At 36.0% G+C, this 24676-nt stretch overlaps 1 protein-coding gene across 30 annotated transcripts in view; it reads left to right on the top strand.

Annotated features, from left to right (window-relative positions):
- The window catches only part of MYO9A (myosin IXA), a 306446-nt gene that overhangs the window by 183214 nt on the left and 98556 nt on the right, over positions 1-24676 (top strand). For all 30 annotated transcript variants that reach the window (XM_073996176.1, XM_073996166.1, XM_073996163.1 and 27 more), the window contains 3 exons: positions 627-770; positions 2402-2441; positions 19181-19303. In XM_073996176.1, coding sequence (XP_073852277.1) covers positions 627-770; positions 2402-2441; positions 19181-19303 — 307 coding nt within the window. The remainder of the gene's footprint in view (positions 1-626; positions 771-2401; positions 2442-19180; positions 19304-24676) is intronic.

The following is a 24676-nucleotide window of genomic DNA, read 5'->3' as shown; positions in this document are numbered from 1 at the left end:
TTCTTTATCCATTCATTTGTTGTTGGATCCTACTAGTTTACCTGGAGAGCCCTCCATTAATTATTACGTACTTTACCTGGGGAGCCATTAATTATTACGTTATAATCACTGATAATTTTATGTTTTATTCATTGCTACATCTGCAGTGTCTAGAGTCTCATAGGACTTAGTAAGTTTAATGCGTGTGTGAGTAGTGAGTGTGTGTGTGTGAATAAGACCTTTCAGGAGGAAATTAGATACTCCATAGGATGGGATGGTCTATTAGGATTACAGATTCCTACAGTAGCATTTGAAAATTCTAAAATCTAACAAAGAGAGAAGATATTATAATCCATTATATTAGTTACTAGTTGAATGATAATATATTTAAAGATGTCAACTGCATGATGTGCTCATCTACATGCACATTTGTATGTGAATATGACGGAATTCATAGGAATTTGTTCTGAATGAGACAAAGGTTAGTCCCAACTGATTGGCAATCATTTGCATGAAATCATTTTTTTATTGGTTTAGCATTTTTTTTCTAAATTTTAACTTTAGTATTTAAAGTTTTATTTTATTTAAGCAATATAGTGTTAATTAGAGAGGTCTTGATTAACTAAAGCAAATTCTGTTTTTTACAGTGATACATTTGATATTGCCTGGAATGGCAGAACTGGGATTCGCCAGAGCAGACTATCAAGTAGCACCTCCTTGCTTGATAAAGATGGAATATTTGCTAATTCAACTAGCAGCAAACTCCTGGAGAGAGCCCATGGAATTCTCACGTCAGTACTGATCAGTAATGTGATTTTTTTTTTTTTTTTTCGGTCTGGTTTAAAATTTCTGGCAGGAAAAAATGAAGGAGGGAGATGGTGAAGTGTTATTTTCATGGGAAGAATTTTGACTGAAACAAGACTCAAAGGTGTTTAGGTAGCATTTACAGCCATGAATCTCATGTGTTGTAAAGCTTGTATTTTTGTTGATTTTTCTGCCCCATATTACCAGGAGAATCGTGACTGAATATATTTATTATAGAGATGATAATAAAGGTCTTATTGTTTAGACAGGCCCTACCTTCAGAGAAAGAAAAAACTATTAGCTCCTTTTAGGATTCCCAATTTTTACTACAGGTCTCCTTTAATTCTAGCAGTCTTAACAAATTAGGCAAGAAAATCTATAAATGGTGAATGGTTGAGTGATACATGACACTTATCCAAGCTTTCCATTTCTCATAAACTGATTATAGAGTTGAAGACATAGCCATAACCATGCTCTACCATGCTTCATAGAGACCCCATCTCTCCAAAAAAATAAGGAAAAGAAAAAAAATTAGCTAGGTGTGGTAGTGCATGCATGTAGTTCCAGCTATTCAGGAGACTGAGGTAGGAGGGTCATTTGAGCCAAGGAAGTTGAGGCTGCAGTGAGTCTTGATCTTGCCATTGCACTTCAGCCTGGGTGACCGATTAAGATCCTGTCTCTGAGAGAAAAAAAAAAAAAGGAAAAAAAGTTATTAATTATTAACATTAACATATTTTAGACATTTCCCAAGCATATCTTTTGACCACTAGCAAGAGGTGTGACTGAATTGGATTCCATAAGCCTTGTCTGAATCACTGCTTAATAATGTTAATAGGTTCTGTTTATGTAGGTCTTGCTCTAGCCCAGAGATACACGTTAACTCATTTAATCCTCACAATAACTTTTAAGTTATAGGTAGTATTGTCATCCCCATTTTACATTATTACATAATGAAAAGTTAAAAATGTTAAAATCATACCTTAACAGATGGTAGACCATAGATTGTTGTCCAGGTCTTTCTGACTTCCCAGCCCATATTCATAAGCGTTGGACTTTATTCCTTCTTTCTGTGGCCATAAAAAAAGCTAAAAATAAAATTAAAAAGACTTAAGTATGGTATTGAGGTTTGAATAAGGAAAAAAAAATGAGTGGAATAGAAGAATTTTTAATTACCAAAAATGGAAGATTACATTTTGGTGATAAGTACGTTTTTAAAAAAATTATGAAACAAACGTCTCACTTAGTCTTGAAATGATAGAAATAAGTCTTCTGTAGGTACAAGAAGCTACTAACAACTGAAGAAAATGAACCTGTAGCTTAGAATGTACAACACAGTGTTACTAATCATCAGGTGTAAATCTTACTAATCATCAGGTGTAAATCTGTTTATACTTATATAACAAGGCAGGTGTATTTTCCTTGTTTATTCTTCCTTCCCAAGGTGCCTGCTTGGCTGAATCAGATAGTGTTTTCATATAGAAGACCTACAGTCTTGGTAGTGGGTATATAATCTGTTGTTTGAGGAGAGACCTTGAAATCTTACTTCTCTATAGTAGCTTTTGTTTTTGTTTTTGTTTTTATGCAGTAGCTTTTTTTAATGAATGATTTATCTCTATAGGAGAAACAAAAATTTCAAACCCAAGCCTGCCCTTCCAAAGGTGAGTACTATGAAAACTCTTTTTGTATTGGTATTCTGCTACACAATTATTTTTTATTACACATACAATCTTCATACATCAAAAACAAGAAATAACCTTATTTGTATCCAAGATAGTGATTGTGCACTTAGTTGAATACATTTTAGAAATAACACTGTTATGAAATGGCTAAGCCTAATGGTTCAGGTAAATATTTATTTGTGGTATATACCATTTTCTAGTATTTTAATAGCTCCTGAATATAAATGTTGTTCAGTTATTGCCTCTTTATTTAAGGTCTTTTCATTTCTCCTTGAGCCAAGTTAAGGTCAAATTCTGAATTGTACCTGATTTTAAAATAATTTCTGTTTAGTGCTTACATAATCCAATTATCTATAATAAATGTTTGCCAGGTTTTTCTATAAAGGGACATTGTCTTTTCAGGCTTATGGTTTCTGATATAACTAGTTGGCTCTGCTGTTGTAGCAGAAATGTGGCTATAGTTTGCATTCCAATAAAACTTTATTAATGGATACTGAAAATTGAATTTTATATAATTTTTCACATGCCATAAAATATTATTATTTTAACCCATATAAACCATTTATAAATAATGGGAAGGGTTTGGTGAGCAGTACTTGCCCCTCTGTTAATATAGCTCTGGTTTTTTATTTTTTTGCGGGGATTGTTGTTTCATTTTGCTTTGTTTGTTTTATTAATGTTTGTAACAACTTTATTTGTAATAGCAAAAAACTGGAAGCAACTCAAACTTTCATCAACAGAAAAATGGATAAATACATTGTGGTATATCCATATAATTGAATATTTAACTCACCAATAAAAATTAATAAACTATTGATGCGTGTAACAACATGAATGAATCTCAAAATAATTGCATGCAATAGTGGATACTGTATATAAATCTCAGAAAATATGAATTGCAGTGACAGAGAACAAAGAGGTGGTTTTAAACACACAGACATTTCCAGGGACTACAGCCCCCTGGATCAATGCAGATAAGTAGTTAAAAAGCACACTCCCCAGTTAATTTCTGGAAGGGGTTTGTCTGTGTACTTTTGTAGCTGTTGTTTGAGGATTGGGCTCCTCTCTAGTCTGTATCTGGTAGCCACAGGCAAACAAACAGTAGACCCCTGGGATACTGACTGAGTTCCAGCGTTTCCTGAGTTTTTTCATCTGACTTGCTCCAGCAATAAAGCTAGAGCAGATTGTCTCTATAGATTATCCCTGGAAGGAGTTTATTCATGGATTGATCACAACTGCCACAGCTCCCTCCCAAGGGATGGCCTCCTTAACCATATAGTTCTGGGAATAGTTCTGGGAATTGATGGGACACTGAATTTCTGAGTCTCTAGACCAGTGAAAACAAATAAATGGGCCCACTTTCTTCCCCCAAGATGAGATAATGCAGTCTGATCTAAAATGTAGGCGTTTGCTAGAATTCCTCTCTCCAGCGTAGTGCAGAGAGAATCCTACTTTCAGCTTCACCCTGAGGGTAGAAGGAACTGGAACACACTTTTAGCACTTCAACCTTTTTAGCTGTGTCTAGAGGGAATGACTTCTCTCTTACATGTTTTGAGGTACTGACAGAACTTGGCACATCCTAATTTCCTGGAGGCAACAAAAAACAAAGGCAGCAGTTTGGACAAACACAAAGGTTTGAGAGTTACCTTAGAATTTCTGGCCAGACTGACTGGTTAGGTCCTTCTACATGAAACGGGACTGGGAGAAGCTATTAGGTTATCTAATGTGCAGAAAACACAGAGGGTAAAGGCAAATGAAGAAATGGGGAAGTGTGTTCCAAATAGAGAAACAAGATAAATTCAAAAAGTACCAGAAGGAGAAGAAAGAAAAAGTGAGATAAACAGTTTCAAAGATGTAAAGGCAGAAAGCTACTCAAGTCTGGGGAAATAGAACTCCATATCTAGAAAATTCAAAGGACACCAAATACTATCAATCCAAAGAGATCCATATTAAGGTACGTTATAATCAATTTGTCAAAAGTTAAAGACAGAGTATTTTTTAAAGAGCAACAATGAAAAAGCAACATGTTAAGTACAAGGGTCCCCCACAAGACTATCATCAGATTTTTCATGAGAAACCTTGCATGCCAGAGGTAGTGGGATTCAAAATCCTCTGAGAAAAAAGACCTGCCAACCATAGTACTATGCCCAGCAATTTTGTCTTTCAAAAATGAAAAGGAGAGATAACAACTTTCTCAGACAAACAATGGCTAAGGGAATTCAGCACTGCTAGACCTGACTTACAGGAAAGTAGAACTCTATTTTCTTGAACTTCTTTCTTGAGAGTTCTCTAAACAAAGTTCTTCAAGCTAAAGGACAGTGGTACCATGAGAATATGAAAGCAGAAAACTCACTGATAAAAGTAAGTACACTATCTAATTTAAACATTCTAATTATGTAATGCCAGTGTGTAAATCAATGATATCTCTAGTGTAAAGGTTGAAATACAAAACTGTTGAAACAATGGCAGCTACAAAAGTTTGTGAAGGGACACAAATTATAAAAAGATATAAAATGTAACATCAAAGAGATAAAACATGAAGGATGAGTAAAAGTGTAGGATTTATGCGTGCAATGAAAGTTTAGTTTTTATAAGCATAAAATAGCCAGTTGTAAGTATATGACTGGCTTTTATGTAAGCCTCAAGGTGACCACCTTTAATGGATACACAAAAGATAAAAGGATGGAAGTCGTACCACTATAGAAAACCATCAAACCACAAGGGAAGACAGCAGTAGTGGAAGAAAGGCTCTACAAAACGATAAAATAACAAACAAAGTGGCACTAGTAAATCTTTACCTATCAATAACTGGTTTGAATGTAAATGGATTAAATTCTCCAATTAAAAGACACAGAGTGCCTGAATGCCTTAAAAGAAGAGAGACTCATCTATATGCTACCTGCAAGAGACTCACTTTAGCTTTAACAGTGTACAGAGAATGAACATTAAGGGATGGGAAAAAATAGCCCATGCAAATAAAACCTGAAGAGACAGCAGCACTATCCTTATAACAGACAAAATAAAGTCAAAAACTGTAGATGAGATAAAGAAGGTCAATATATAATGATAAAAAGGGGTCTGGTCATCAAAAGGATGTAACAATTTTAAATATATATGCACCCAACATTGTAGCATCTAAATGTATAAAGCAAACATGGAGACTTCTGAAGAGAGAGATAAACTACAATACAGTAATCCTAGGGGATTTCAGTACCCCACTTTCAACAATGAACAGACCATCCACACCAAAAATCAATAAGGAAACAGTGGATTTGAAGAAAACATTGGACCAAATGCATTTAATAGACATATACAGAACATTTCAATCAACAGCAGCAGAATACAAATTCATCTGAAGCGCACATAGGACATTCTTCAGGAGATTACAGGCGTGAGCCACCATGCCTGGCCAGTAATAAAAATTCTTTCATAAAAGAATAGTCTAGGACCAGATAGTTTCACGATGCAACACTACCAAATATTTAAAGAAAAATGAGTACTAGTCTTTCTCAAACTCTTTCAAAAAATTGAACTGGAGAGAATACCTGAAACTCATTTTACAAGGCCAGCATTACCCTGATAGCAAAGCGATACGAAAATACTACAAGAAAATTAGTTCAGCTACTATGGAGAAGTTTGGAGATTTCGCAAAGAACTAAGAGTTGAACTCCCATTCAACCCAGCAGTCCCATGACTGGGTGCATGCCCAAAGGAAAATAAATTGTTCTACCAAAAAGACACATGCACCTGTACGTTCATTCACAGTAGCAAAGACTACTGTGAATAGTGCAGATATCCTCATCAAAATGCCATTACACCATATTCAATACAACATTTGAAAGGATCATTTACCATGATCAGTTGGGATTTATTCTTGGGATACAAGAATGGTTCAACATATGCAAATCAAGAAATGTGATTTACCATATTAACACAATGAATAGCAAAAACCATACTATCATCTCAACACATGCAGATAAAGAATTTGACAAAATTCAGCCTTTCATGATAAAAGCTCAACAAATTAGATGTAGAAGGACTGTTCCTCAATATAATTAGTCAATATGTGACAAGCCCACAGCTGCCATTATACTCATTGGTGAAAAGTTGAAAGCTTTTCTGTTAGGATCAGGAACAAGAAAAGGATGCCCACTGTCACTGCTTCTGTTACACTTCAATTCAGTGTATTACTGGAATTGTTAGCCACAGAAATTAGATAATAAAAAGAAATAAAAAGCATACAGATTTAAAAGGAAGAAGTGATATTGTGGTTGTCAACAGCATAACGTTGTATAGAAAATCCTCAAGACCCCACTAAAAAGCTGTTAGAACTGATACATAAATTCTGGAATGTGCTTCAGTAATGTTTCAGGATACAAAGTCAACATACAAAAATCAGCAGTGTTTCTTGCTTTTTTTTTTTTTTTTTTTTTAAATAGAGACAGGATATCACTCTGCCACTCAGGCTGAAGTGCAGGGGCATGATCGTAGCTCACTGTACCTTGAACTCATGCGTTCAAGCAATCCTTCCACCTCGGCCTCCTCAGTAGCTAGGACTGCAGGTGCACACTACCACATCTGGCTATTAAATTTTTTTTTTTTTTTTTTTTTTTTTTTTTTTGGTAGAGTCTTCTTTCTCTGTGTTGCCCAGGCTGGTCTTGAAGTCTTAGCCTCAGATGATTTTCCTGCTTTGGCCTCCTAAAGTACTAGAGTTATAGTCATGTGCCACTGCACCCAGCCTAAAAATCAGTAGCATTTTATAAACTAAAAATGAACTATCTGAAAAAGAAATTAAGGAAACCATCCCATTTACAATAGCATCAAAAAATATAAACTATTTTATAGTAAACTTAACCAAAGATGTTAAAAATTTGTATACAAAAAATCATAAAACATTGATGAAATCAATGACAACGCAAATAAACAAATGATGTCCTGTGTTAGTGGATTGGAAAAATTAATATTGTTAAAATCTCCATATTGCCCAAAGTGATTCACTGATTCAGTGCAATCCCTATCACATTCCATTTTCATTTTTCACAGAAATAAAAAAAAATCCTGAAATTCGTATGAATATACAAAAGACCCCAAATAGCCAAAGCAATCTTGAACAAAAAGAACAAAGCTACACTACCCGATTTAAAAATATATTAGAAAGATATTATTATCAAAACAGCATGGAGCTGGCAGAAGAAAATATACATTAACCAATGGAAAAGTATTAAAAGCTCAGAAGTAAACCCGTACATTTATGGTCCATTGACTTTAAACAAAGGTGCCAAGTATACACAATGAGTAAAGTACAGTCTCTTCAATAAATGATGCTGGGAAAACTGGATATTCACATGTAGAAGAATGGAATTGGAACCATATCTCACCCCATGTAAAAAATCCAACTCAAGTGGGTTAAAGACTTAAATATAAGACCTGAAACTGTTAAACTTGAATGCAGATTTGAACTGTGAGTTCCACTTACACATGGGTTTTAAAACATAAATACAGTCATACATATCAGTGGGATCTACATCTGCAACCAAATGTGGATCAAAAATATGGTATTTGTGAGATACAAGATCCACCCTTATGGAGGACCAACTTTTTGTAGCTATGGGTTCTGCAGGGCCGGCCATCGGACTTGAGTATGTACAGATTTTGTTTTCTCAGCGTGGTTCTGGAACCAATCCCCATGGATACTGAGGGACAACTGTAGAATAAAACATAGGGGGAAAACTCTATGACACTGTTTTGGACATTGATTTCTTGACTCTGACCCCCAAAACACAGATAACAAAAGCAGTAATAGACAAATGCATCAAACTCGAAAGCTTCTGCACAGCAAAGGAACTAATCAACAGAATGATAAGACAAACTGTAAATGGGAGAAAATATTTGCAGACTATGCATCTGTCAGTGGGTTCATGTCCAGAATATATAAGGAGTCCAAACAACTTAATAGCAAAAAAGCAAATAATTTGATTTAAAAATGGGCAAAAGACTTAAATAGACATTTTGCCAAAGAAAGGTCTTAGGGCCTGAGGATCAGCCTGCTCAGCAGCCCCACCCCTGACAATGCAGCTCCTGTGATAATCAGATTTGTGCCCTCCCTGAGGGCCTAAGAATGGGCCCACTTGGTTGCCCCACTCTTGCCAGCACCACCCCCATGACGAATGGATTTGTACTCTTACTACAGGTCCTGAGGACCAGCCCACCCAGCATCCCCACCCCTGATGACACTGTCCCTACAACTGGCTGAACTGGTGCTTTTTATGTGCGCCGTCCAGAGCCAATGGACTGGTGTGTATCCGATGATGCAACCTACAGAACCACCACGCTTTGTATGTGTACCCTGCAGGGTCTGAGGGCCAGGCTGTCTGGTAGTTCTGCTCTGCTCCTGGTGACACTGCCTTTTCATTTGCTTGAATAACCATGCTTCGTACATAAACCCTTGGCATCAAGATTGCTTGCGTGGTGGCTTTACCCACAGCCACACTGTCACCCAGGCTGGAGTACAGTGGTGCGATCTTAGCTCACTGCAGTGTCTACCTCCCAAGCTCAATCAGTTCTCCTGCCTTAGCCTCCCAAGTAGCTGGAAATACAGGCATGCACCACCATGCCCAGCTAATTTTTCTATTTTTGGTAGACAAGATCTCACTATGTTGCCTAGGCTTGTCTCGAACTTCTGACCTCAAGCAGTTTTTCTGCCTTGGCCTCCCAAAGTGCTGGGGTTAAAGGCATGAACCACTGTGTCTGGCCCTCTGCACTTTAAAACAAACAAACAAAAATATGCAGGGTCTCATTATGTTGCCCAGACTGGACTTGAACTCCTCGGTTCAAGTGATCCTCCAGCCTCAGCCTCCCAAATTGCTGGGATTACAGGCATATACCACGTGCATGGCTTGGAACTGTCACTCATGCCTTGTTCATGCCCCCCAGGACCAGAGGACTGGCTTGCTTCGTGGCACCAACATAGTACTGGAATAGCACACCAACTTTGTAAACACCCATAGCCTAAGTCACTGAGACAGTAACATCGGATGTTGACTACAGCTAAAGAAATTACACAGAGACTACACTGCTGCACCTACCTAGAACCAAAGCCAAAGCACCCTACCCAATTACCACCCTAGGATCCATCTACAGGAAAATGTCTTCTATGAAAGTTACCCGATAAAATTGGAAGAGGCAACTGTTTCACCAAATGGCACAGGTCAATACAGGGACCCAAGAAATATGATAAGATAACTACCAGATAAAAATATGCAAAAGAATAAAACTCACTGGTAGAAGTAAATTCAGAATCAAATTTAGAACCAGTAGAGGCAATTTCACTTTCAAACTCAGAATATATTATTAATGTAATGGTGGCATATAGTCTTTTAAATATCTAGTATGAAGGTTATAACTCAAAATGGTCAGTGATGTCTATAGCTCAATTAGATGTTGAGTAACACATTATTTTAAAAAGATGTAAATTAAGGCAGCAAGTTATAAATTGTGGAGGGATGGGGATAAAAGTCTAGCGTATTTGTATGCAAAGTTATTATCTGTTTAAAATAGTCCATTATAAATATAAGATTTTAAAATGTAAGCCCCATAGTAACCTGAAAGAACAAAACGACAGCAGATACATAAATAAGAAAGAGAAAAGAATTAAAGCTTAACACTCCAGAAAACCACCAAAGCAGATAGATAAATAGTAAGAGAGGAAGAAAGGTAAAAATATATATATACACAAAACAACTAGAATACAATTAACAAAATGGCAGGAGTAAGTCCTCACCTATCAATAATGACCTTGAATGTAAATGCATTAAATACTCCAATTGAAAGATACAGACTAGTGGAATGAATAAATAAACAAGACCCAACTATATGATGCATTCAAAAAAATCACTTTACCTGTAAAGACTCATAGAATGAAAGTGAAGAAATGGGAAATGATATTATACACAAAAGAAACCAAAAGAGAGCGTGAGTAGCTGTAGTTATGTCAGATAAAATAGACTTCAAATCAAAAACTGTAAAATGAGACAAGCAGGCCATTATATAATGATAAAGGGGTCAATTCAACAAGAGGCTATAACAATTGTAAATACATATGCAACCAACACCCAAGCACCCACAAATATGTGGAGGAAATATTATTAACCCTAAAGGGAGAGAGAGATAGCAATACTGTAATTATAGGGGACATCAACACTCCACTTTCAGCAATGGATAGAACAGCCAGACAGAAAATCAGTGAAGAATGATAGTTAAACTGCACTCTAGATAAATGAACCTAACAGACATTTATAAAACATTCTGCCCAGCAGTTGTAGAATACACATTTTTTTCGGAGACTGAGTTTCGCTCTTGTCACCCAGACTGGAGTGCAGTGACATGATCTTGGCTCCCTGCAATCTCCACCTCCCAAGTTCAAGCGATTCTCCTGCCTCAGCCTCCCAAGTAGCTGGGATTACAGGCATGTGTCACCACGCCTGGCTAATTTTTTGTATTTAGTAGAAACGGGGTTTCACCATGTTGGTCAGGCTGGTCACGAATTCCTGACCTCAGGTGATCCACCCACCTTGGCCTCCCAAAGTGCTGGGATTACAGGCATGAGTCACCATGCCTGGCCAACATTTTTTTCATTGGCACATGAAACTGTCTTCAAGATATATCATGTGTTGGGCCACAAAACAAGTCTCAGTAAGTTAAAAAATTTCAAATTGGGAGCCGGGCGCAGTGGCTCACACCTGTAATCCCAGCACTTTGGGAGGCTGAGGCGGGCAGATCACGAGGTCAGGAGATCGAGACCATCCTGGCTAACACGGTGAAACCCCGTCTCTACTAAAAATACAAAAAAATTAGCCAGACGTGGTGGCAGGCGCCTGTATTCCCAGCTACTCAGGAGACTGAGGCAGGAGAATGGCATGACCCGGGAGGTGGAGCTTGCAGTGAGCCGTGATCACACCACTGGGATCCAGCCTGGGTGACAGAGTGAGACTCTGTCTCAAAATAATAACAATAATAATAATAATAATAAAAGAAATTTCAAATTGGGGAGTATCTTTTGTGACCATAAGGGATTAAACTAGAAATCAGTAATAGAAGGTTTTTTAGAAACTGTATACAAATAGTTTTTGAACAACATGCTTCTGAACTACAAATGAGTCAAAGGAGATCCTAAAAAGGAAATTTTGAAAAATTTAAACAAATGAGAATGCAAATGCAATGTACCAAAACCTGTGGTCTACAACAAAAGCAGTTCTAATGGGGAAGTTTATAGCAATAATTGTCTACGTCAGTAAATGAGAAAGATCTCCAGTAAACCACTAATAACATTATTCCTCAAGGAACTAGGAAAAATGAGAACAAAATAAACCTTAAGTTAGTAGAAGAAAATAAATGATAAAGCTCATAGCAGAAATAAGTGAAATAGAGACTTAAAAAATATAAAACATTAATTACGAGTTAGTGTTTTGAAACGATAAAAATTGACAAATTTCTAGCTAGACAAAATTTAAAAGGGGAAGATTCAAATTGAGAGATGTGAAAAGGTGACATTATGACTGATATTACAGAAATATAAGGGATCATAAGAGCCTGTTACTAACAACTATAAGGCAACTATTTGGAAAACCTAGAAGAAATGGGTAAATTCCTAGTCACATACAATCTACCAAAATTGAATCATGAAGAAATAGAAAATCTGACGAAACTGGTAACGACTATGAGTTCAAATCAGTAATAAAGTTTCCCATCAAAGAAAAGTCTAGTACCTGACAGCTTCACTGCTCAGTTCTACCAAACATTTGAAGAAGAGTGAATCTCAGTCCTTTTAAAATTATTTCAGAAAAATGGAGAGGAGAGAATTCTTCCCAACTTATTTTCAAGCACTTGATAAGAAAACCAGACAAGAACACAACAAAAAAGGAAATTATAGGACAATGTCTCTGATTGAACATGGATGCATAAATCCTCATGGAATTAAGAAACCAAATTCAAAAGCACATTAAAAAGATAATTTATCATGACTAAATGGGATTCATCCCAGGGATGCAAGAATGGTTTAACATATGCAAATCAATTAATGTGATACATTACATTAACAGAATTAAGGGAAAAATTATACAGTTATTTCAATAGAAACAGATAAAGCATCTGACAATTCAACACTCATTCATGATAAAAACTCTCATGATATAGACAGAATGAATGTACCTCAACACAGTAAAGACCACACAACAGACTCACAGAGAACATAGTAAACAAGGAAAAATGGAAAGCTTTTCTTCTGTGATCCAGAATAAGACAAGGATTCCCACTTTCACCACTTTCTCTATTCAACATAATACTGGAAGTCCTAGCCAGAGCAAGTAAGCAAGAGAAAGAAATAAAGGGCATACAAATTGGAAAGGAGGAAGACACTAACTTAATTATCTAATGTTAAGTACATTAGTAATTATCAATTATATAGTGCTTGATATTTATACATATTTGTTCCCCAGAAATTAAAAACTGGCTACTTAATGAATGCTAATTAGAATTAAAATGTCATATTGTTTTTAAATAAAAAGTTTCTTTTAACCATAACAAGAACAAAAAGACAAACTCATAGCAGTATATAGTAGAGTTATGGTTCCCAAAGCTTTGGGGTGTAGAAGTGGGATGGGAAAGCAACAACACTGGTCAAAGGATAATGTTTCAGGTAGACAGGTTCTAGTGATCTTTTGCGTTGCAGGTTGAATATGGTTCATAATAATGTATTATATATTTCAAAGTTGCTGTACAAGTAAATTTCAGGTGATCTCACCACAAAGAAATAAGTATGTGAGATATTTTATTTAGCCTGATTTAATCACTACTCAATTTATGCATGTATCATAGTATCACATTGTGCCCCATAAATATATAAAATTATTATTTGTCATTTTAAAAAAGATGAAAAACCAAAAATATACAGTGACCTAAAGTAGATTAAAGATTGCCAGATGCCAGGTGCGGTGGTTGACGTCCGTAATATTGGGAGGACGTCAGCACTTTGGGAGGCCAAGGTGGGCGGATTTGCCTGAGCTCAGGAGTTCAAGACCAGCCTGGGCAACACGGTGAAACCCCGTCTCTACTAAAAATACAGAAAATTACCTGGGCATGGTGGTGAGTGCCTGTAGTCCCAACTACTCAGGAGGCTGAGTTGCTTGAACCCGGGAAACAGAGGTTGCAGTGACCAAGTTTGCGCCACTGCACTACAGCCTGGGCGACAGAGTAAGACTCCAATCTCAAAAAACAAAAAGATTTCCAGGAAGCAGCATGCAGTGTTTAGGGAAAAGAGAGGAGTTGCAAAGTGGGAGAAGGAACAAAGAAAGCATTAGGGGCTATAGATATGTTCATTATCTTGATTGTGGTGATGGCTCCATAGCTATATAAATATGTCATAATTTGTATACATTAAATACGTGCAGCTTATTTTGTTTCAGAAAAGCTATTGGAAAAAAGATCATTGAGGGAAAGGAATTTAGACTCATACTAACTTTTTGACCTTTTTACTTATTGAATATATATGTTTTAAACTTCTTACTACTTTTAATTCATTTTAACTTTTTATTTAAAATATCTTCTGTTTACACAGTCTATGCTAGATAAGATATATCCCTATCCTGAGGAATTTTTTGAGTATGTGGTAGGAGACCAAATATCCTCAACTCACTAATTTCATCCCAGACTAAGTTCTCTATTTAAGAAGTAGGGATGAGTTAGGTAGGGATGGAGTGTGGATGGGTGGAAGTAGTGGGTGGAAGGGATGACATCTAGGTTGGCTTTTGCAGGATAAGTGAAAACAATCTGAGATCCTTGTTATTACAGGGAGCCTTTCCATCAAACCTGTTGACAGGAGCCACAGTCAGCACTTAGTTTGTACAACTTTGTCTCTGAGATGACACACAGCTGTTCACTTTTGGATAACAAGTTAGCCTAGTTTGAATCAGACAAGCATCCACTTGAAATGCAGAAGCTGTTTTCATGAGCTCAAGTTCATCCTTCCACAAGATGATAGCTCTGTTTTGGTAGTACTTTCCCATTTTTCTTGTTAGAATTTATTCCCTCATAACTTGAAACTGTCACTTGTATTAGATCTACTTTTCTAACATCACCTATTTTTGTAATTACATTCTTTTAGTGACAGCTGCATAGCCCAGTTGTACATTTGTACTTTGATATCTTCCTTGTCTCAAAATTCATGCTCAAGGTAATTTTACTGTGTCGCTCCCCTAGTACATTTTTATAGTCACTTAGGCTCCAATCTTGAATTTATTATTTGTTTGAGACAAAGTCTCACTCTGTCACCTAGGCTGGAGTGGCACGATCTTGACTGACTGCCACCTCTGCCTCTTGGGTTGAAGCAGTTCTTGTGCCCCAGCCACCCAAGTAGCTGGGATTACAGGCATGCACCACCATGCCCGGCTATTTTTTTTTTTTTTTTTTTTAACTAGAAACAGAGTTTTGCCATATTGACCTCACTGGTCTCCAACTCCTGGCCTCAAGTGATCTGCTTGCCTTGGCCTTCCAAAGTGCTGGGATTACAGGTGCGAGCCACTGTGCCCAGCCTTGAAGTTAATTTTATTACCCATTTTAGTCCTTTTTAATAACATGAGAAATACCTTAGTTTGTTTGGGCTGCTATGATAAAATGTTTTAGATTGGTTAATTTATAAACGAAAGAAATATATTACAGCGCAAGAGGCAGGGAAGTTCAAAATCAAGTTTTCAGAGTTGATGTCTAGTGATGGTCCATTCCTCATGGAATGATACCTTCTATGTGTTTTAACATGGCAGCTCTTTTGGGCCTCTTCTATCAAGGTACTAATACCACTACCCAGCTACTTCCCAAGGGCCCCTCTCCTTTGCCTCCTAGTACTATCACACCAGGATTAGGTTTCAATATATGAATTTTGGGAGACTCAAGCATTTAGACTATAATCAAGCAACATCTTATTAATCTTGTTGTCTACAGCACCTTGCACAGCAAGTGTAGATAATTGTTGAAAAAAATAATAAACTGGTTAACTAAGCTTAATAAACTCAACCATAATGATGGAATTAAGAAAGGAAAGAAGTAGACAAGGAACTGAAGCCCTAAGAAAGGAAATAACTCTGTATCCCTTTACCTCTAGATTTATGGTCATATTTTATCTTTTTTCATAAACCTTATGCGCGATCGAATTATTTTTTAATGTCCCAATAGCCTGAACTTGAATGCAATGTATCCCTAGCACTTACAACAGAGCCTGACCTTTAGTAATGACTCTGAACATTTGTTGATTGACCAGGTTATTGTTAGGTATATAGGAAGAAGTCTTATCTCCACTTGATAGGGAAAGCATTGCTCAAAGTTCGTTAGTTGCTAGCTTTTTTTTTTTTTTTTTTGAGATGGATTTTCATTCTGTCGCCCTGGCTGGAGTGCAGTAGTGCGATCTCAGCTCCCTTCAACCTCTGCCTCCCAGGTTCAAGCGATTCTCCTGTCTCAGCCTCCCAAGTAGCTGGGATTACAGGCGCCTGTCACCATGCCTGGCTAATTTTTGTATTTTTAGTAGAGATGATGTTTCGCCATGTTGGCCAGGCTGGTCCCAAACTCCTGACCTCAGGTGATCCACTGTCCTCGGCCTCCTCACACCTGGGATTACAGGCGTGAGCCACCACACCTGGCCAGTTACTAGGTATTTAATTTATTCAAACTAATATTTATTGAATCCTACTCTGAACCAGACACTATTTTAGAAAGTGAGGGTACAGGGATGAACGGTACAGTCAGAATTCTCTGGGAGGTTATCTTTTATTTATTTTTTATTTTTTGAGACAGTGTCTCGCTCTGTCACCCAGGCTGGAGTGCAGTGGCGCAATCCCGGTTCACTGCAGCCTCTGGCCCTGAGCTCAAGCAATCCTCCCATATCTCCACCTCCCGAATAGCTAGGACCGCAGGCACTCGCCACCACCTGGCTAATTTTTGTACTTTAAGTAGGGAAGAGACCTTGCCATGTTGCCCAGGCTGGTCTGCAACTCCTGAGCTCAGGTGATCTGCCTGCCTTGACTGTGCTGGGATTACAGGCCTGAACCACAGTGCCTGGCACTCCAGGAGGTTATTTTTTAGAGAAGAAGAAGACAATATACAAATTAACAAATAAATGAAAAAATAATTTAGATGATATTATATGCAGTGTTGAAAATTAAGTGACATGTAATTGACATAGAAGTGGGCTATTTTTTTCAGTATTTAAGCAAGAACTTTCTGAGAAAGTTACATTTAAAGTACAAATTCAGTGCCAAGTAGAACCAAGTCTTGTGAAGGCCTGGCAATAGAGTATTCCAAGCAAATGAAAAAAATTGGAATGACTCTGAGGCAGAAATGAATGTCATGTTTGGTTTTACAAACTTTTACAATGTACCTGACAGCAAAGATTTTTTAGTAGTTATTTTATTTTACATAGTCCCTCTGGTGTTTTTTTCATAGTGAAAAACAATTTAAACTCAAACTTTATTTCCAAGGTCTTTTTCTCAATAATATCTTAAAAGTGGAAGTGGGGGAATTATTTTAGACTTCAATGCTAATTTGTTTTTACATAAGGGTAACCTATGAATTCTTCTAATTAATTCTTGACTAGTATGAAAAATTATTTTTCATGAGTATACATACAGTGAAGTTGTGATAATTCAAAAGTGCTAATAAAAGTAAAACAAAACTGTCTAATATTTAGCACAAATACCCTTTTTACATGTATGTTGTTTTACATGGCTTTTTTTTTTTTTGATCAATAGTGTTTGCAAATATTTTCCCATGTCAGGAAATATAGATTTACAGTAACTTTATGAGCTGCTGAGTATTCAGTTGTGTAAATGAAGCATACTTTACATAAATAATTCTATATAATTGTGTATCTCTATAATTTTTCACTATTTTTGAAGTATATTATTATAAAAAACATAGATCTTTTTTGATAACTCCTTAGAATAAATATCTAGATTTGAAATTTCTCATCAGGAAAGTTATAATAATTTACATTCCTAAGAACAGTGGGTATATAGTGTATGTTTCCCCACCACCTCATGAATACTGACTCTTGTCAGTCTTTCTTGTATTTGCCAAACTGATGCAGAAAACCTTTTTTAAAAGAAAAGACATTTTCCTTCAATACAGGTGAGATTGAACGGATTGTGATTTTGTTACTTGCCATTTGTACTTTGAGAATTGCCTCATCAGATCATCTGCCCTTTTTTTTATTGTGATATCTATTTAAGAATTTTTACAAGTTTTTTTTACATATAATAAACCTTTTCATTTGTAGGAAATAACATTTCCTTAATTCAGGTTGTTTACATGTGTGTTGTACTTCTTTCAGTTTGCATGGTTTTGTTTTTTTAATGTTTGTATTGTCAAAATAAATACCTTTAGACTTGAAAATTTGTCATGTTTTTAACACAATCTTGTGTTTCTCATACATTGACTTAATACTACTTTTTAAATAACATATAGTTTACATCTGTATAGATACATTCTTTCCATTTACAAACTCACTACGATAAATATTGTGTGGTTTAACTATCTTTACTTTGTATACTTTAGTTGCTTCATGTCTAACTCCTATTTTCCTAATTTATAGTATAGTACATCATGATGAGGCTTAATAGGGACTATGCTTTGTTTTTTTGTTTTGTTTTTTGTTTTTTTTGTTTTTTTGACGGAGTCTCTCATTGTCGCTCTGGCTGGTGTGCAGTAGTGTGATCTTGGTTCGCTGCCACCTCTGCCTCCCGGGTTCAAGCAGTTCTCCTACCTCAGCCTCCCGAGTAACTGGGACACACGCCACCATGCCTGCCTAATTTTTCTATTTTTAGTAGAGATGGGGTTTCACTATGTTAGGCTGGTCTCGAACTCCTGACCTCATGATCCGCCCACCTCAGTCTCCCAAAGTGCTGGGTTTGCAGGCATGAGCCACCGTGCCCAGCCTATGCTTTGTTTTTGTGTATGTCCCTGGCACACCGACTGTCGCCCTGGTATTTAGTTGTTGTCTCTGTGAGTCAGGATTCAGTTTGAGATAACAATAATTACAGTAGATATTTTTAAGTAGAAAGGGAATTAAGTAGACACTTACAAAATCATTAGAAGTCACAGGTTAAAATAACATTTGCAGGAATGTCGCTAGATGTAATTAGAAAGCTAGGAAATCAGGAAGCTGTCAGTGCAGCTGCTACTTGCAGGTATATACTGCCTGTGGTGTAATTTAGCCATCTGGCAGAAACAACTACAACTATTTGCTCCAGAGCTAAGCTGCATTTAGTATAGTTGTGATGACAACACAAATGTTCTGCACTCTGCCTCTGAGCATTCACAAAACTAGTGTCTGGAGGCTGGAACTACAGAAAAAAGGTACATAAAGTATGTGCATTTTTGCTAGCAGAAGCAGAACTAGTAGCCAGAGCTTCTTCCTCAGTTACACCTTCCCAGTTTCACATGTGGGCCTTTTACTGGTAAACTTAAACGATATCCAGAACTCTATGCAAGAGAGTTTGTGAAGTGTACTTTTCTTTTTAGAGAATAGAATGAATGTTGGATATCAGTCTTTCATATTCATCACAGTCATTTAAGATGGGAAATGATCATATAGATAGGAACTGATGAAAACTGGCTGAGAATTTTGGCTTATTGTTAGATTAATATATGTGAGCAATTTATTTTTTCTCTTCTTTCAGCACTTGCTAGAAGTAAATTCTTTAAAGCACCTGACAAGACTGACACTACAAGATCGCATTACCAAGTCTCTTCTTCATTTACACAAGAAGAAAAAACCTCCCAGCATCAGTGCCCAGTTTCAGGTTATTTCCTGTTTTGCTTAAAACAAATAAGAATCTGTATCTTTCAGATTGTCATTGAAAGGTTAAAGTGATCTGCAGGTTACTCGAATAGGATTTTAATTTATGTGACTAAAAAGCCATATATTACTGATCATTTTGGAAAGAAGAACCAAAGATGAAAAAAAAAAGTCAGATGCCTTTGTTTTTCATCCACATATGTCTGGATAATGGCTATCTCAATATTTGTTATTTTCATTGTGAGGAGAAAGCAGAAAATTGATGTTATAAACAAATCTGCCTTTAAACCCTGCTGCTTAGATAATGTCACTATTAGCCTAATGATGTATGTTTTTTTTTCCCTGCTTAAACCTCATGCTGCTACCATTGATAGTTAACTAAATGAGACTGAAGGGCTTTTTTCTGTGTATTTATTTTACTTTTGTCTACATAGAAATCCAGTTCTTTTTTGGGGGGCTTTTAGGAATAAATATGATCATAGTTAACCAAATTTCTTCCAGAATAATTGTTTTCAGATTCCTTTTTAAATTGCCTCTTGCATTCTTCTCAAATCATCTATCTCCTAAGATCTTTTCATTTGGTAGATATTTATGAAAATAAGCAAAATATCTGGTAGATAACAATGCTTTGCATAATTTTACTCTATTTCATGTTTATATCACAGAAGCAATGCTCACTGTTGAATAAAAATTTCCTTATTCGTGATAGATGTATCTGTATATGTTAACACTTTTTAAAATGCTTCTTTTACAGCTAGGATGTTTGAACATAAATTATCTACTAATGTATCATTGTGTGATTTATAGGCACAGTTCTTCAAATTGTGGGCTAGAAATGTCATTTTATTTTAGGTAATTCTCACCATAGGCCTAAAGGAAAATTTGAATCTGTGAAGGCTGTTTGGTCACATGCTTTCTCTTTAAAAAAAAAAAAAGAAAAGAAAAAAAGCAAAATCAAGGAGCCGTATAACTCATATGTGCAAATAAGCTTAAAGGAAAGGGAATTGAGTATAATGAAATCACTGCCATGAATTTTAAAAATCCTTCTTAATAATCATATGGGTTAATGGCATTTGGTTGGGAAGAATGAGAAGATAGTGCTTAGGGACGTCTGTCTTTACCTTGCTGCTGTCCTCACAATCCAGACTTTGTAGATTAGAAATGCAAAGATTAATGGGTTATAGAAAAAAAATCATGTTGAGTGATATGTTTATTAATATACAACATAAATATGAGTCATAAGCAGACTTAATACAATGGTTAGTTTATTAGCATATTTCTCCCTGATTAGCAAATCCACATGGGAAGCCAAATTCTGATCAAAAGGTAATTTGGTGAGCTCAATGTCTGAAAAGGGAACATTAATCTCACGATTATGAAAGGTAGAATTATTAAGCTGTTAAGTGTCCTTTGTTTTGTTACCTTGGATCTTTTACAGATGCCATGTATACCGAAATCATTCTTTAATTTGAAGAATACCATATAGCTAGTACAATAAAAACTTAGTTATAATCACAATCCTATTGTGTCTTTTAAAATCCTTCCAAATTTACATATTCTTAATTTATATTCATGAATTATATTTAATTTTTAGAAAAAGAGTCCTCTTTAATATTTCTAATAGACCATTAAGTTATTTAAAAAGTAATGAGTTAATTTTTGATTATTTGGAAAATATAGATGAGCAAAAACAAGTGAAAGTCGTCTACCATCCATAGATAATGACCAATGTATAGTATGTTTTCCAGGCCCTTTGCCAAAAATTTACACATACGCATTTTCTAATAGGTGTTGTCTAAGTTTTTCTCCAATTGTTCTAGGATAATTACTATTATATTTATTATAAAGATGAGGAAACCAAGTAGCAGATGAGGAAATTGCAGGTGATCAAAATGGATGGCACCCAGCCGTCTTTGACTCTGTGCCCTTCCTTGAATGCTTATTTTCATGAAAATGATATCATAGAACTCACAAAGGATTAACTGATACAGAAATTGCCCTTCTGCTATAAACAACCAGAAATTGGACAAAAGATATTATGAGTCAGATATTTTCAGATATTAGACAGTAAGCATTACGGGGTTCCAATCTGTGAGAATAGGGGAAATAAATGAGGAAAGCCCCAGATTAACACCTAAAGATAATTTGCTACAGCTCAGGAAGAAGAAACCCAAACAAATGCCAGTGGTCTTGCTAACTGAAGAGATGGAGATAGAAAGGTAGAGGCAACTAGAATTTGTGAGGCAGAGTAAAGAGGAGAAGGACATTGTATGAAGAGAAAGAGCTAGACTGCTGAGGGGTCTCCTTGAGTCTCTGTGACTGACTACCGATCTCTGCATATATGGGTTAAAATTCCATGAGATCGGGGAAAGAATGATTATTCTAATCACCTGAATCCTGTAGACCTAACAATTTCTGGTATTTATACAGGATTAGAGGAGTAGTTCTGTTCTCATCAGCCAGAGTGAAACGACCTTTTATTACATGAGGCATTAGGTAGAATCCTCAGAAAGACATTGTTTTAGCAATGGGACCAACATAGTCCTAATGTAAAGACTGCTCTGGCCCTGCTCTCACAAAACTAAAAATCAAGTTTTAAAAGAATCAGACTGATCCTAAGTAACTTAACTACATGTTAAGAAGAATGTTTGTCACTCTTTAAAGGAATACAACAAAATCCAACAATGTAAAACACAGTGTCTAACATCCAATGAGAAATTACAAGGCAGAGAAAGAGTCAGGAAAAAAATAACCCATAACAAGGGGGGGCGGGGAAGTCAGTATTTAGAGACAGACTTTAAAATGATGAAGACGATGTAAATAGTAAGTAAGAATGTCAAATTAGCTATAATGTATCTTTTAAATATGCCCAAAGATATAACAAAAAATATGAATATGATGAGAACAAAATAGATTCTTTATTTTGGAAGGTGATGACAGAGTCTCTGGATGCTTCCTCAGGAGATAGAGTTGTTCTGTCCTCTCCTTTCTTTCACTGCCTGTTGGAACCAATAAGGGCCATTTGTTTTATGAAAAAGAAAAAAATGAAGATATGAAAAAGACTAAAATAAAACTTTTAGAGATTAAATATGTAATATTTGACAATAAAAAAGAAACTAAATTGGATTAACATCTGTTAGTTCAGAAGTAGTAAATTTGAAGTCATAGTTTATTAAAGCCCAGAGAAAGCAACAAAGATGTAAAAAAATGAAAATAGCAATAACTTATGAAGCAATATGATGCAGTCTAACATAGGTGTAATTGGAATCTCAGGAGAGGAAAGGGAGGAGGGCACAGAAAAACATATTTGAAGAAATAATGACCAAAATATTTTCTGATTTGATGGGGAAAAAAAAAAAAAACTGCAGAGATCAAAGAATCTCAGTAAACCACAATCAGAGCAAACAAAAACACACCAAGGCACATTATATCAAATTGCTAAAACCAGTTAAAAAGAGAGCATCTTAAACTTAGCCAGAGGGAGAAAAGAGACATTTTGTGTAACAAAGTGAAGATCATCAGAAACTATCAAAGCCATGAGACAAGAAAGTGATATCTTTAAAAGACCAAAAAGAGAAGAAAAGTCACCCTAGAATTCTATGCATGGTGAAAGGTTAAGTAGAGACATTTTCAGACCAAAAAAGCTGAGATAATTTATTACCAGCAGATCTATAATATCAGAAATGTTAAATATGAAAGAAAAATGATGGGAAAACCACATGGAAATTTGAGTTTACACAAAACATGAATAGTGCCAGAATGATAGAAATGTAGGCTAATATTTTAAAAACACATTTTCTTGGACAGACGTGGTGGCTCAAACCTGTAATCCCAGCACTTTGGGAGGCTGAGGTGGGCGGATCACCCAAGGTCAGGAGTTCAAGACCAGCCTGGCCAACATGGCGAAACCCCGTCTGTACTAAAAATACAAAAATTAGCTGGGCTTGGTGGTGTGTGCCTGTAAGCCCAGCTACTCAGGAGACTGGGACATGAAAATCACTTGAACTCGGGAGGTGGAGGTTGCAGTGAGCTGAGATTGCACCACTGCACTCCAGTGTAGGCAACAGAGCAAGACTCTGTCTCAAGAAAGAAAGAAGGAAAAAAAAAATCCTTTTCTCTTTTTAAAATAATTGGCTATAGAAAACAAAAATAATAGTATATTGTGGGGTAGAAATAAAATGTATAATAAAAGTATCACAAAACACGTAAAGTGGTACTAAGTGGAAATATACTGTTGTTAAGCTTTTACACTATACAGAACATGGTATCGTGTTATTTGAAGGTAGACTGTGATAAAGGTGCAAATCCTAGAAAAATCCTTTAAAAAAGAGTTAACAGTTAGTAAGGTAGTAGCAGAACTAAAATGGAACCATAAAATATACTCGATAAAAAAAGGAAAAAGAAAATTCAGACTGATAAATAGAAATAAGTAACAATATGGTAGACTGTAATGTATATTTTCTGTATTATTTCAGCCTTTTGGTAAATTACCACCTTCACTATACTCTAAAACATTCACTCTTGAGAGTTTGTCTTCTGCAGGCTAATGTTAGATTTTAATGAGTCAGTCCCTTTGACCACCAAACTTTCAAAGTAGGTAAAGCCTTAAGTTATGACTGGGATGCTATAACTTGATCATAAAGCAAAGAACTGTGCAGTGTTTATACATGGACCTGTATGTCAAAGTCTGGTCACTTCATAGCACTATGTCTCTACTTAGTAGTTTTTTAAAAGAAGTTGTGTGGCTTTCTCCTAATATAATCGGTCATACACGTTGTTGCTTGTTATAGCTACTAAAACTTACTGATAAAGCTGCTGCTCCTCTCCATACTCAGCTGCCTAGGGATCCACAGGTTGCTAGGAAATATATCTGCCATTGTATCAACAGTCAACATACTCTTTGCTTCAAGTAGGGGAAACTAAATTTTTCTCTTCCTAGGAGTCTTTCTAACTGTGGGTATAAGGAAGATGTAGGATACATTAAGCTTGTTTTTTTGTAAAAGTGTGAATTCCCTTGGAAAAGGCTGATTGGTTTTGAAGAAATTAACCAGCTTTTAATTTATATCTCTAAGAATTTAGTCATTAGTCAAATTAAACCCAAGCTGATATTCTCTGGACATATATGTGTATATTAAGTTTTCTAGAATAGCTACATATTACTTTTATAATAAGAGGAAAAGCCATCTAAAAAAGATTATATTTTTTTAAAAGATAGTTTATAGCAGCAGGAAGCAGATTGGTAGTTCCCTGGGGCTGTGACTCAAGTGGTTATTGACTGCAGATGGGCAGAAAGGAGTTTTTTGGGGGTGATAGAGGAGTTCTGAAACTGGACTGTAGTGATAGTGGCATAACTGTGTAAATTTACTAAAACTCATTG

Source organism: Macaca fascicularis, chromosome 7 (genome assembly GCF_037993035.2).
Source record: "Macaca fascicularis isolate 582-1 chromosome 7, T2T-MFA8v1.1".
Taxonomy (NCBI): Eukaryota; Metazoa; Chordata; class Mammalia; order Primates; family Cercopithecidae; genus Macaca; species Macaca fascicularis.
Note: the sequence above shows the minus strand (reverse complement) of the source record. Positions and strands in the feature narration are given on the sequence as shown.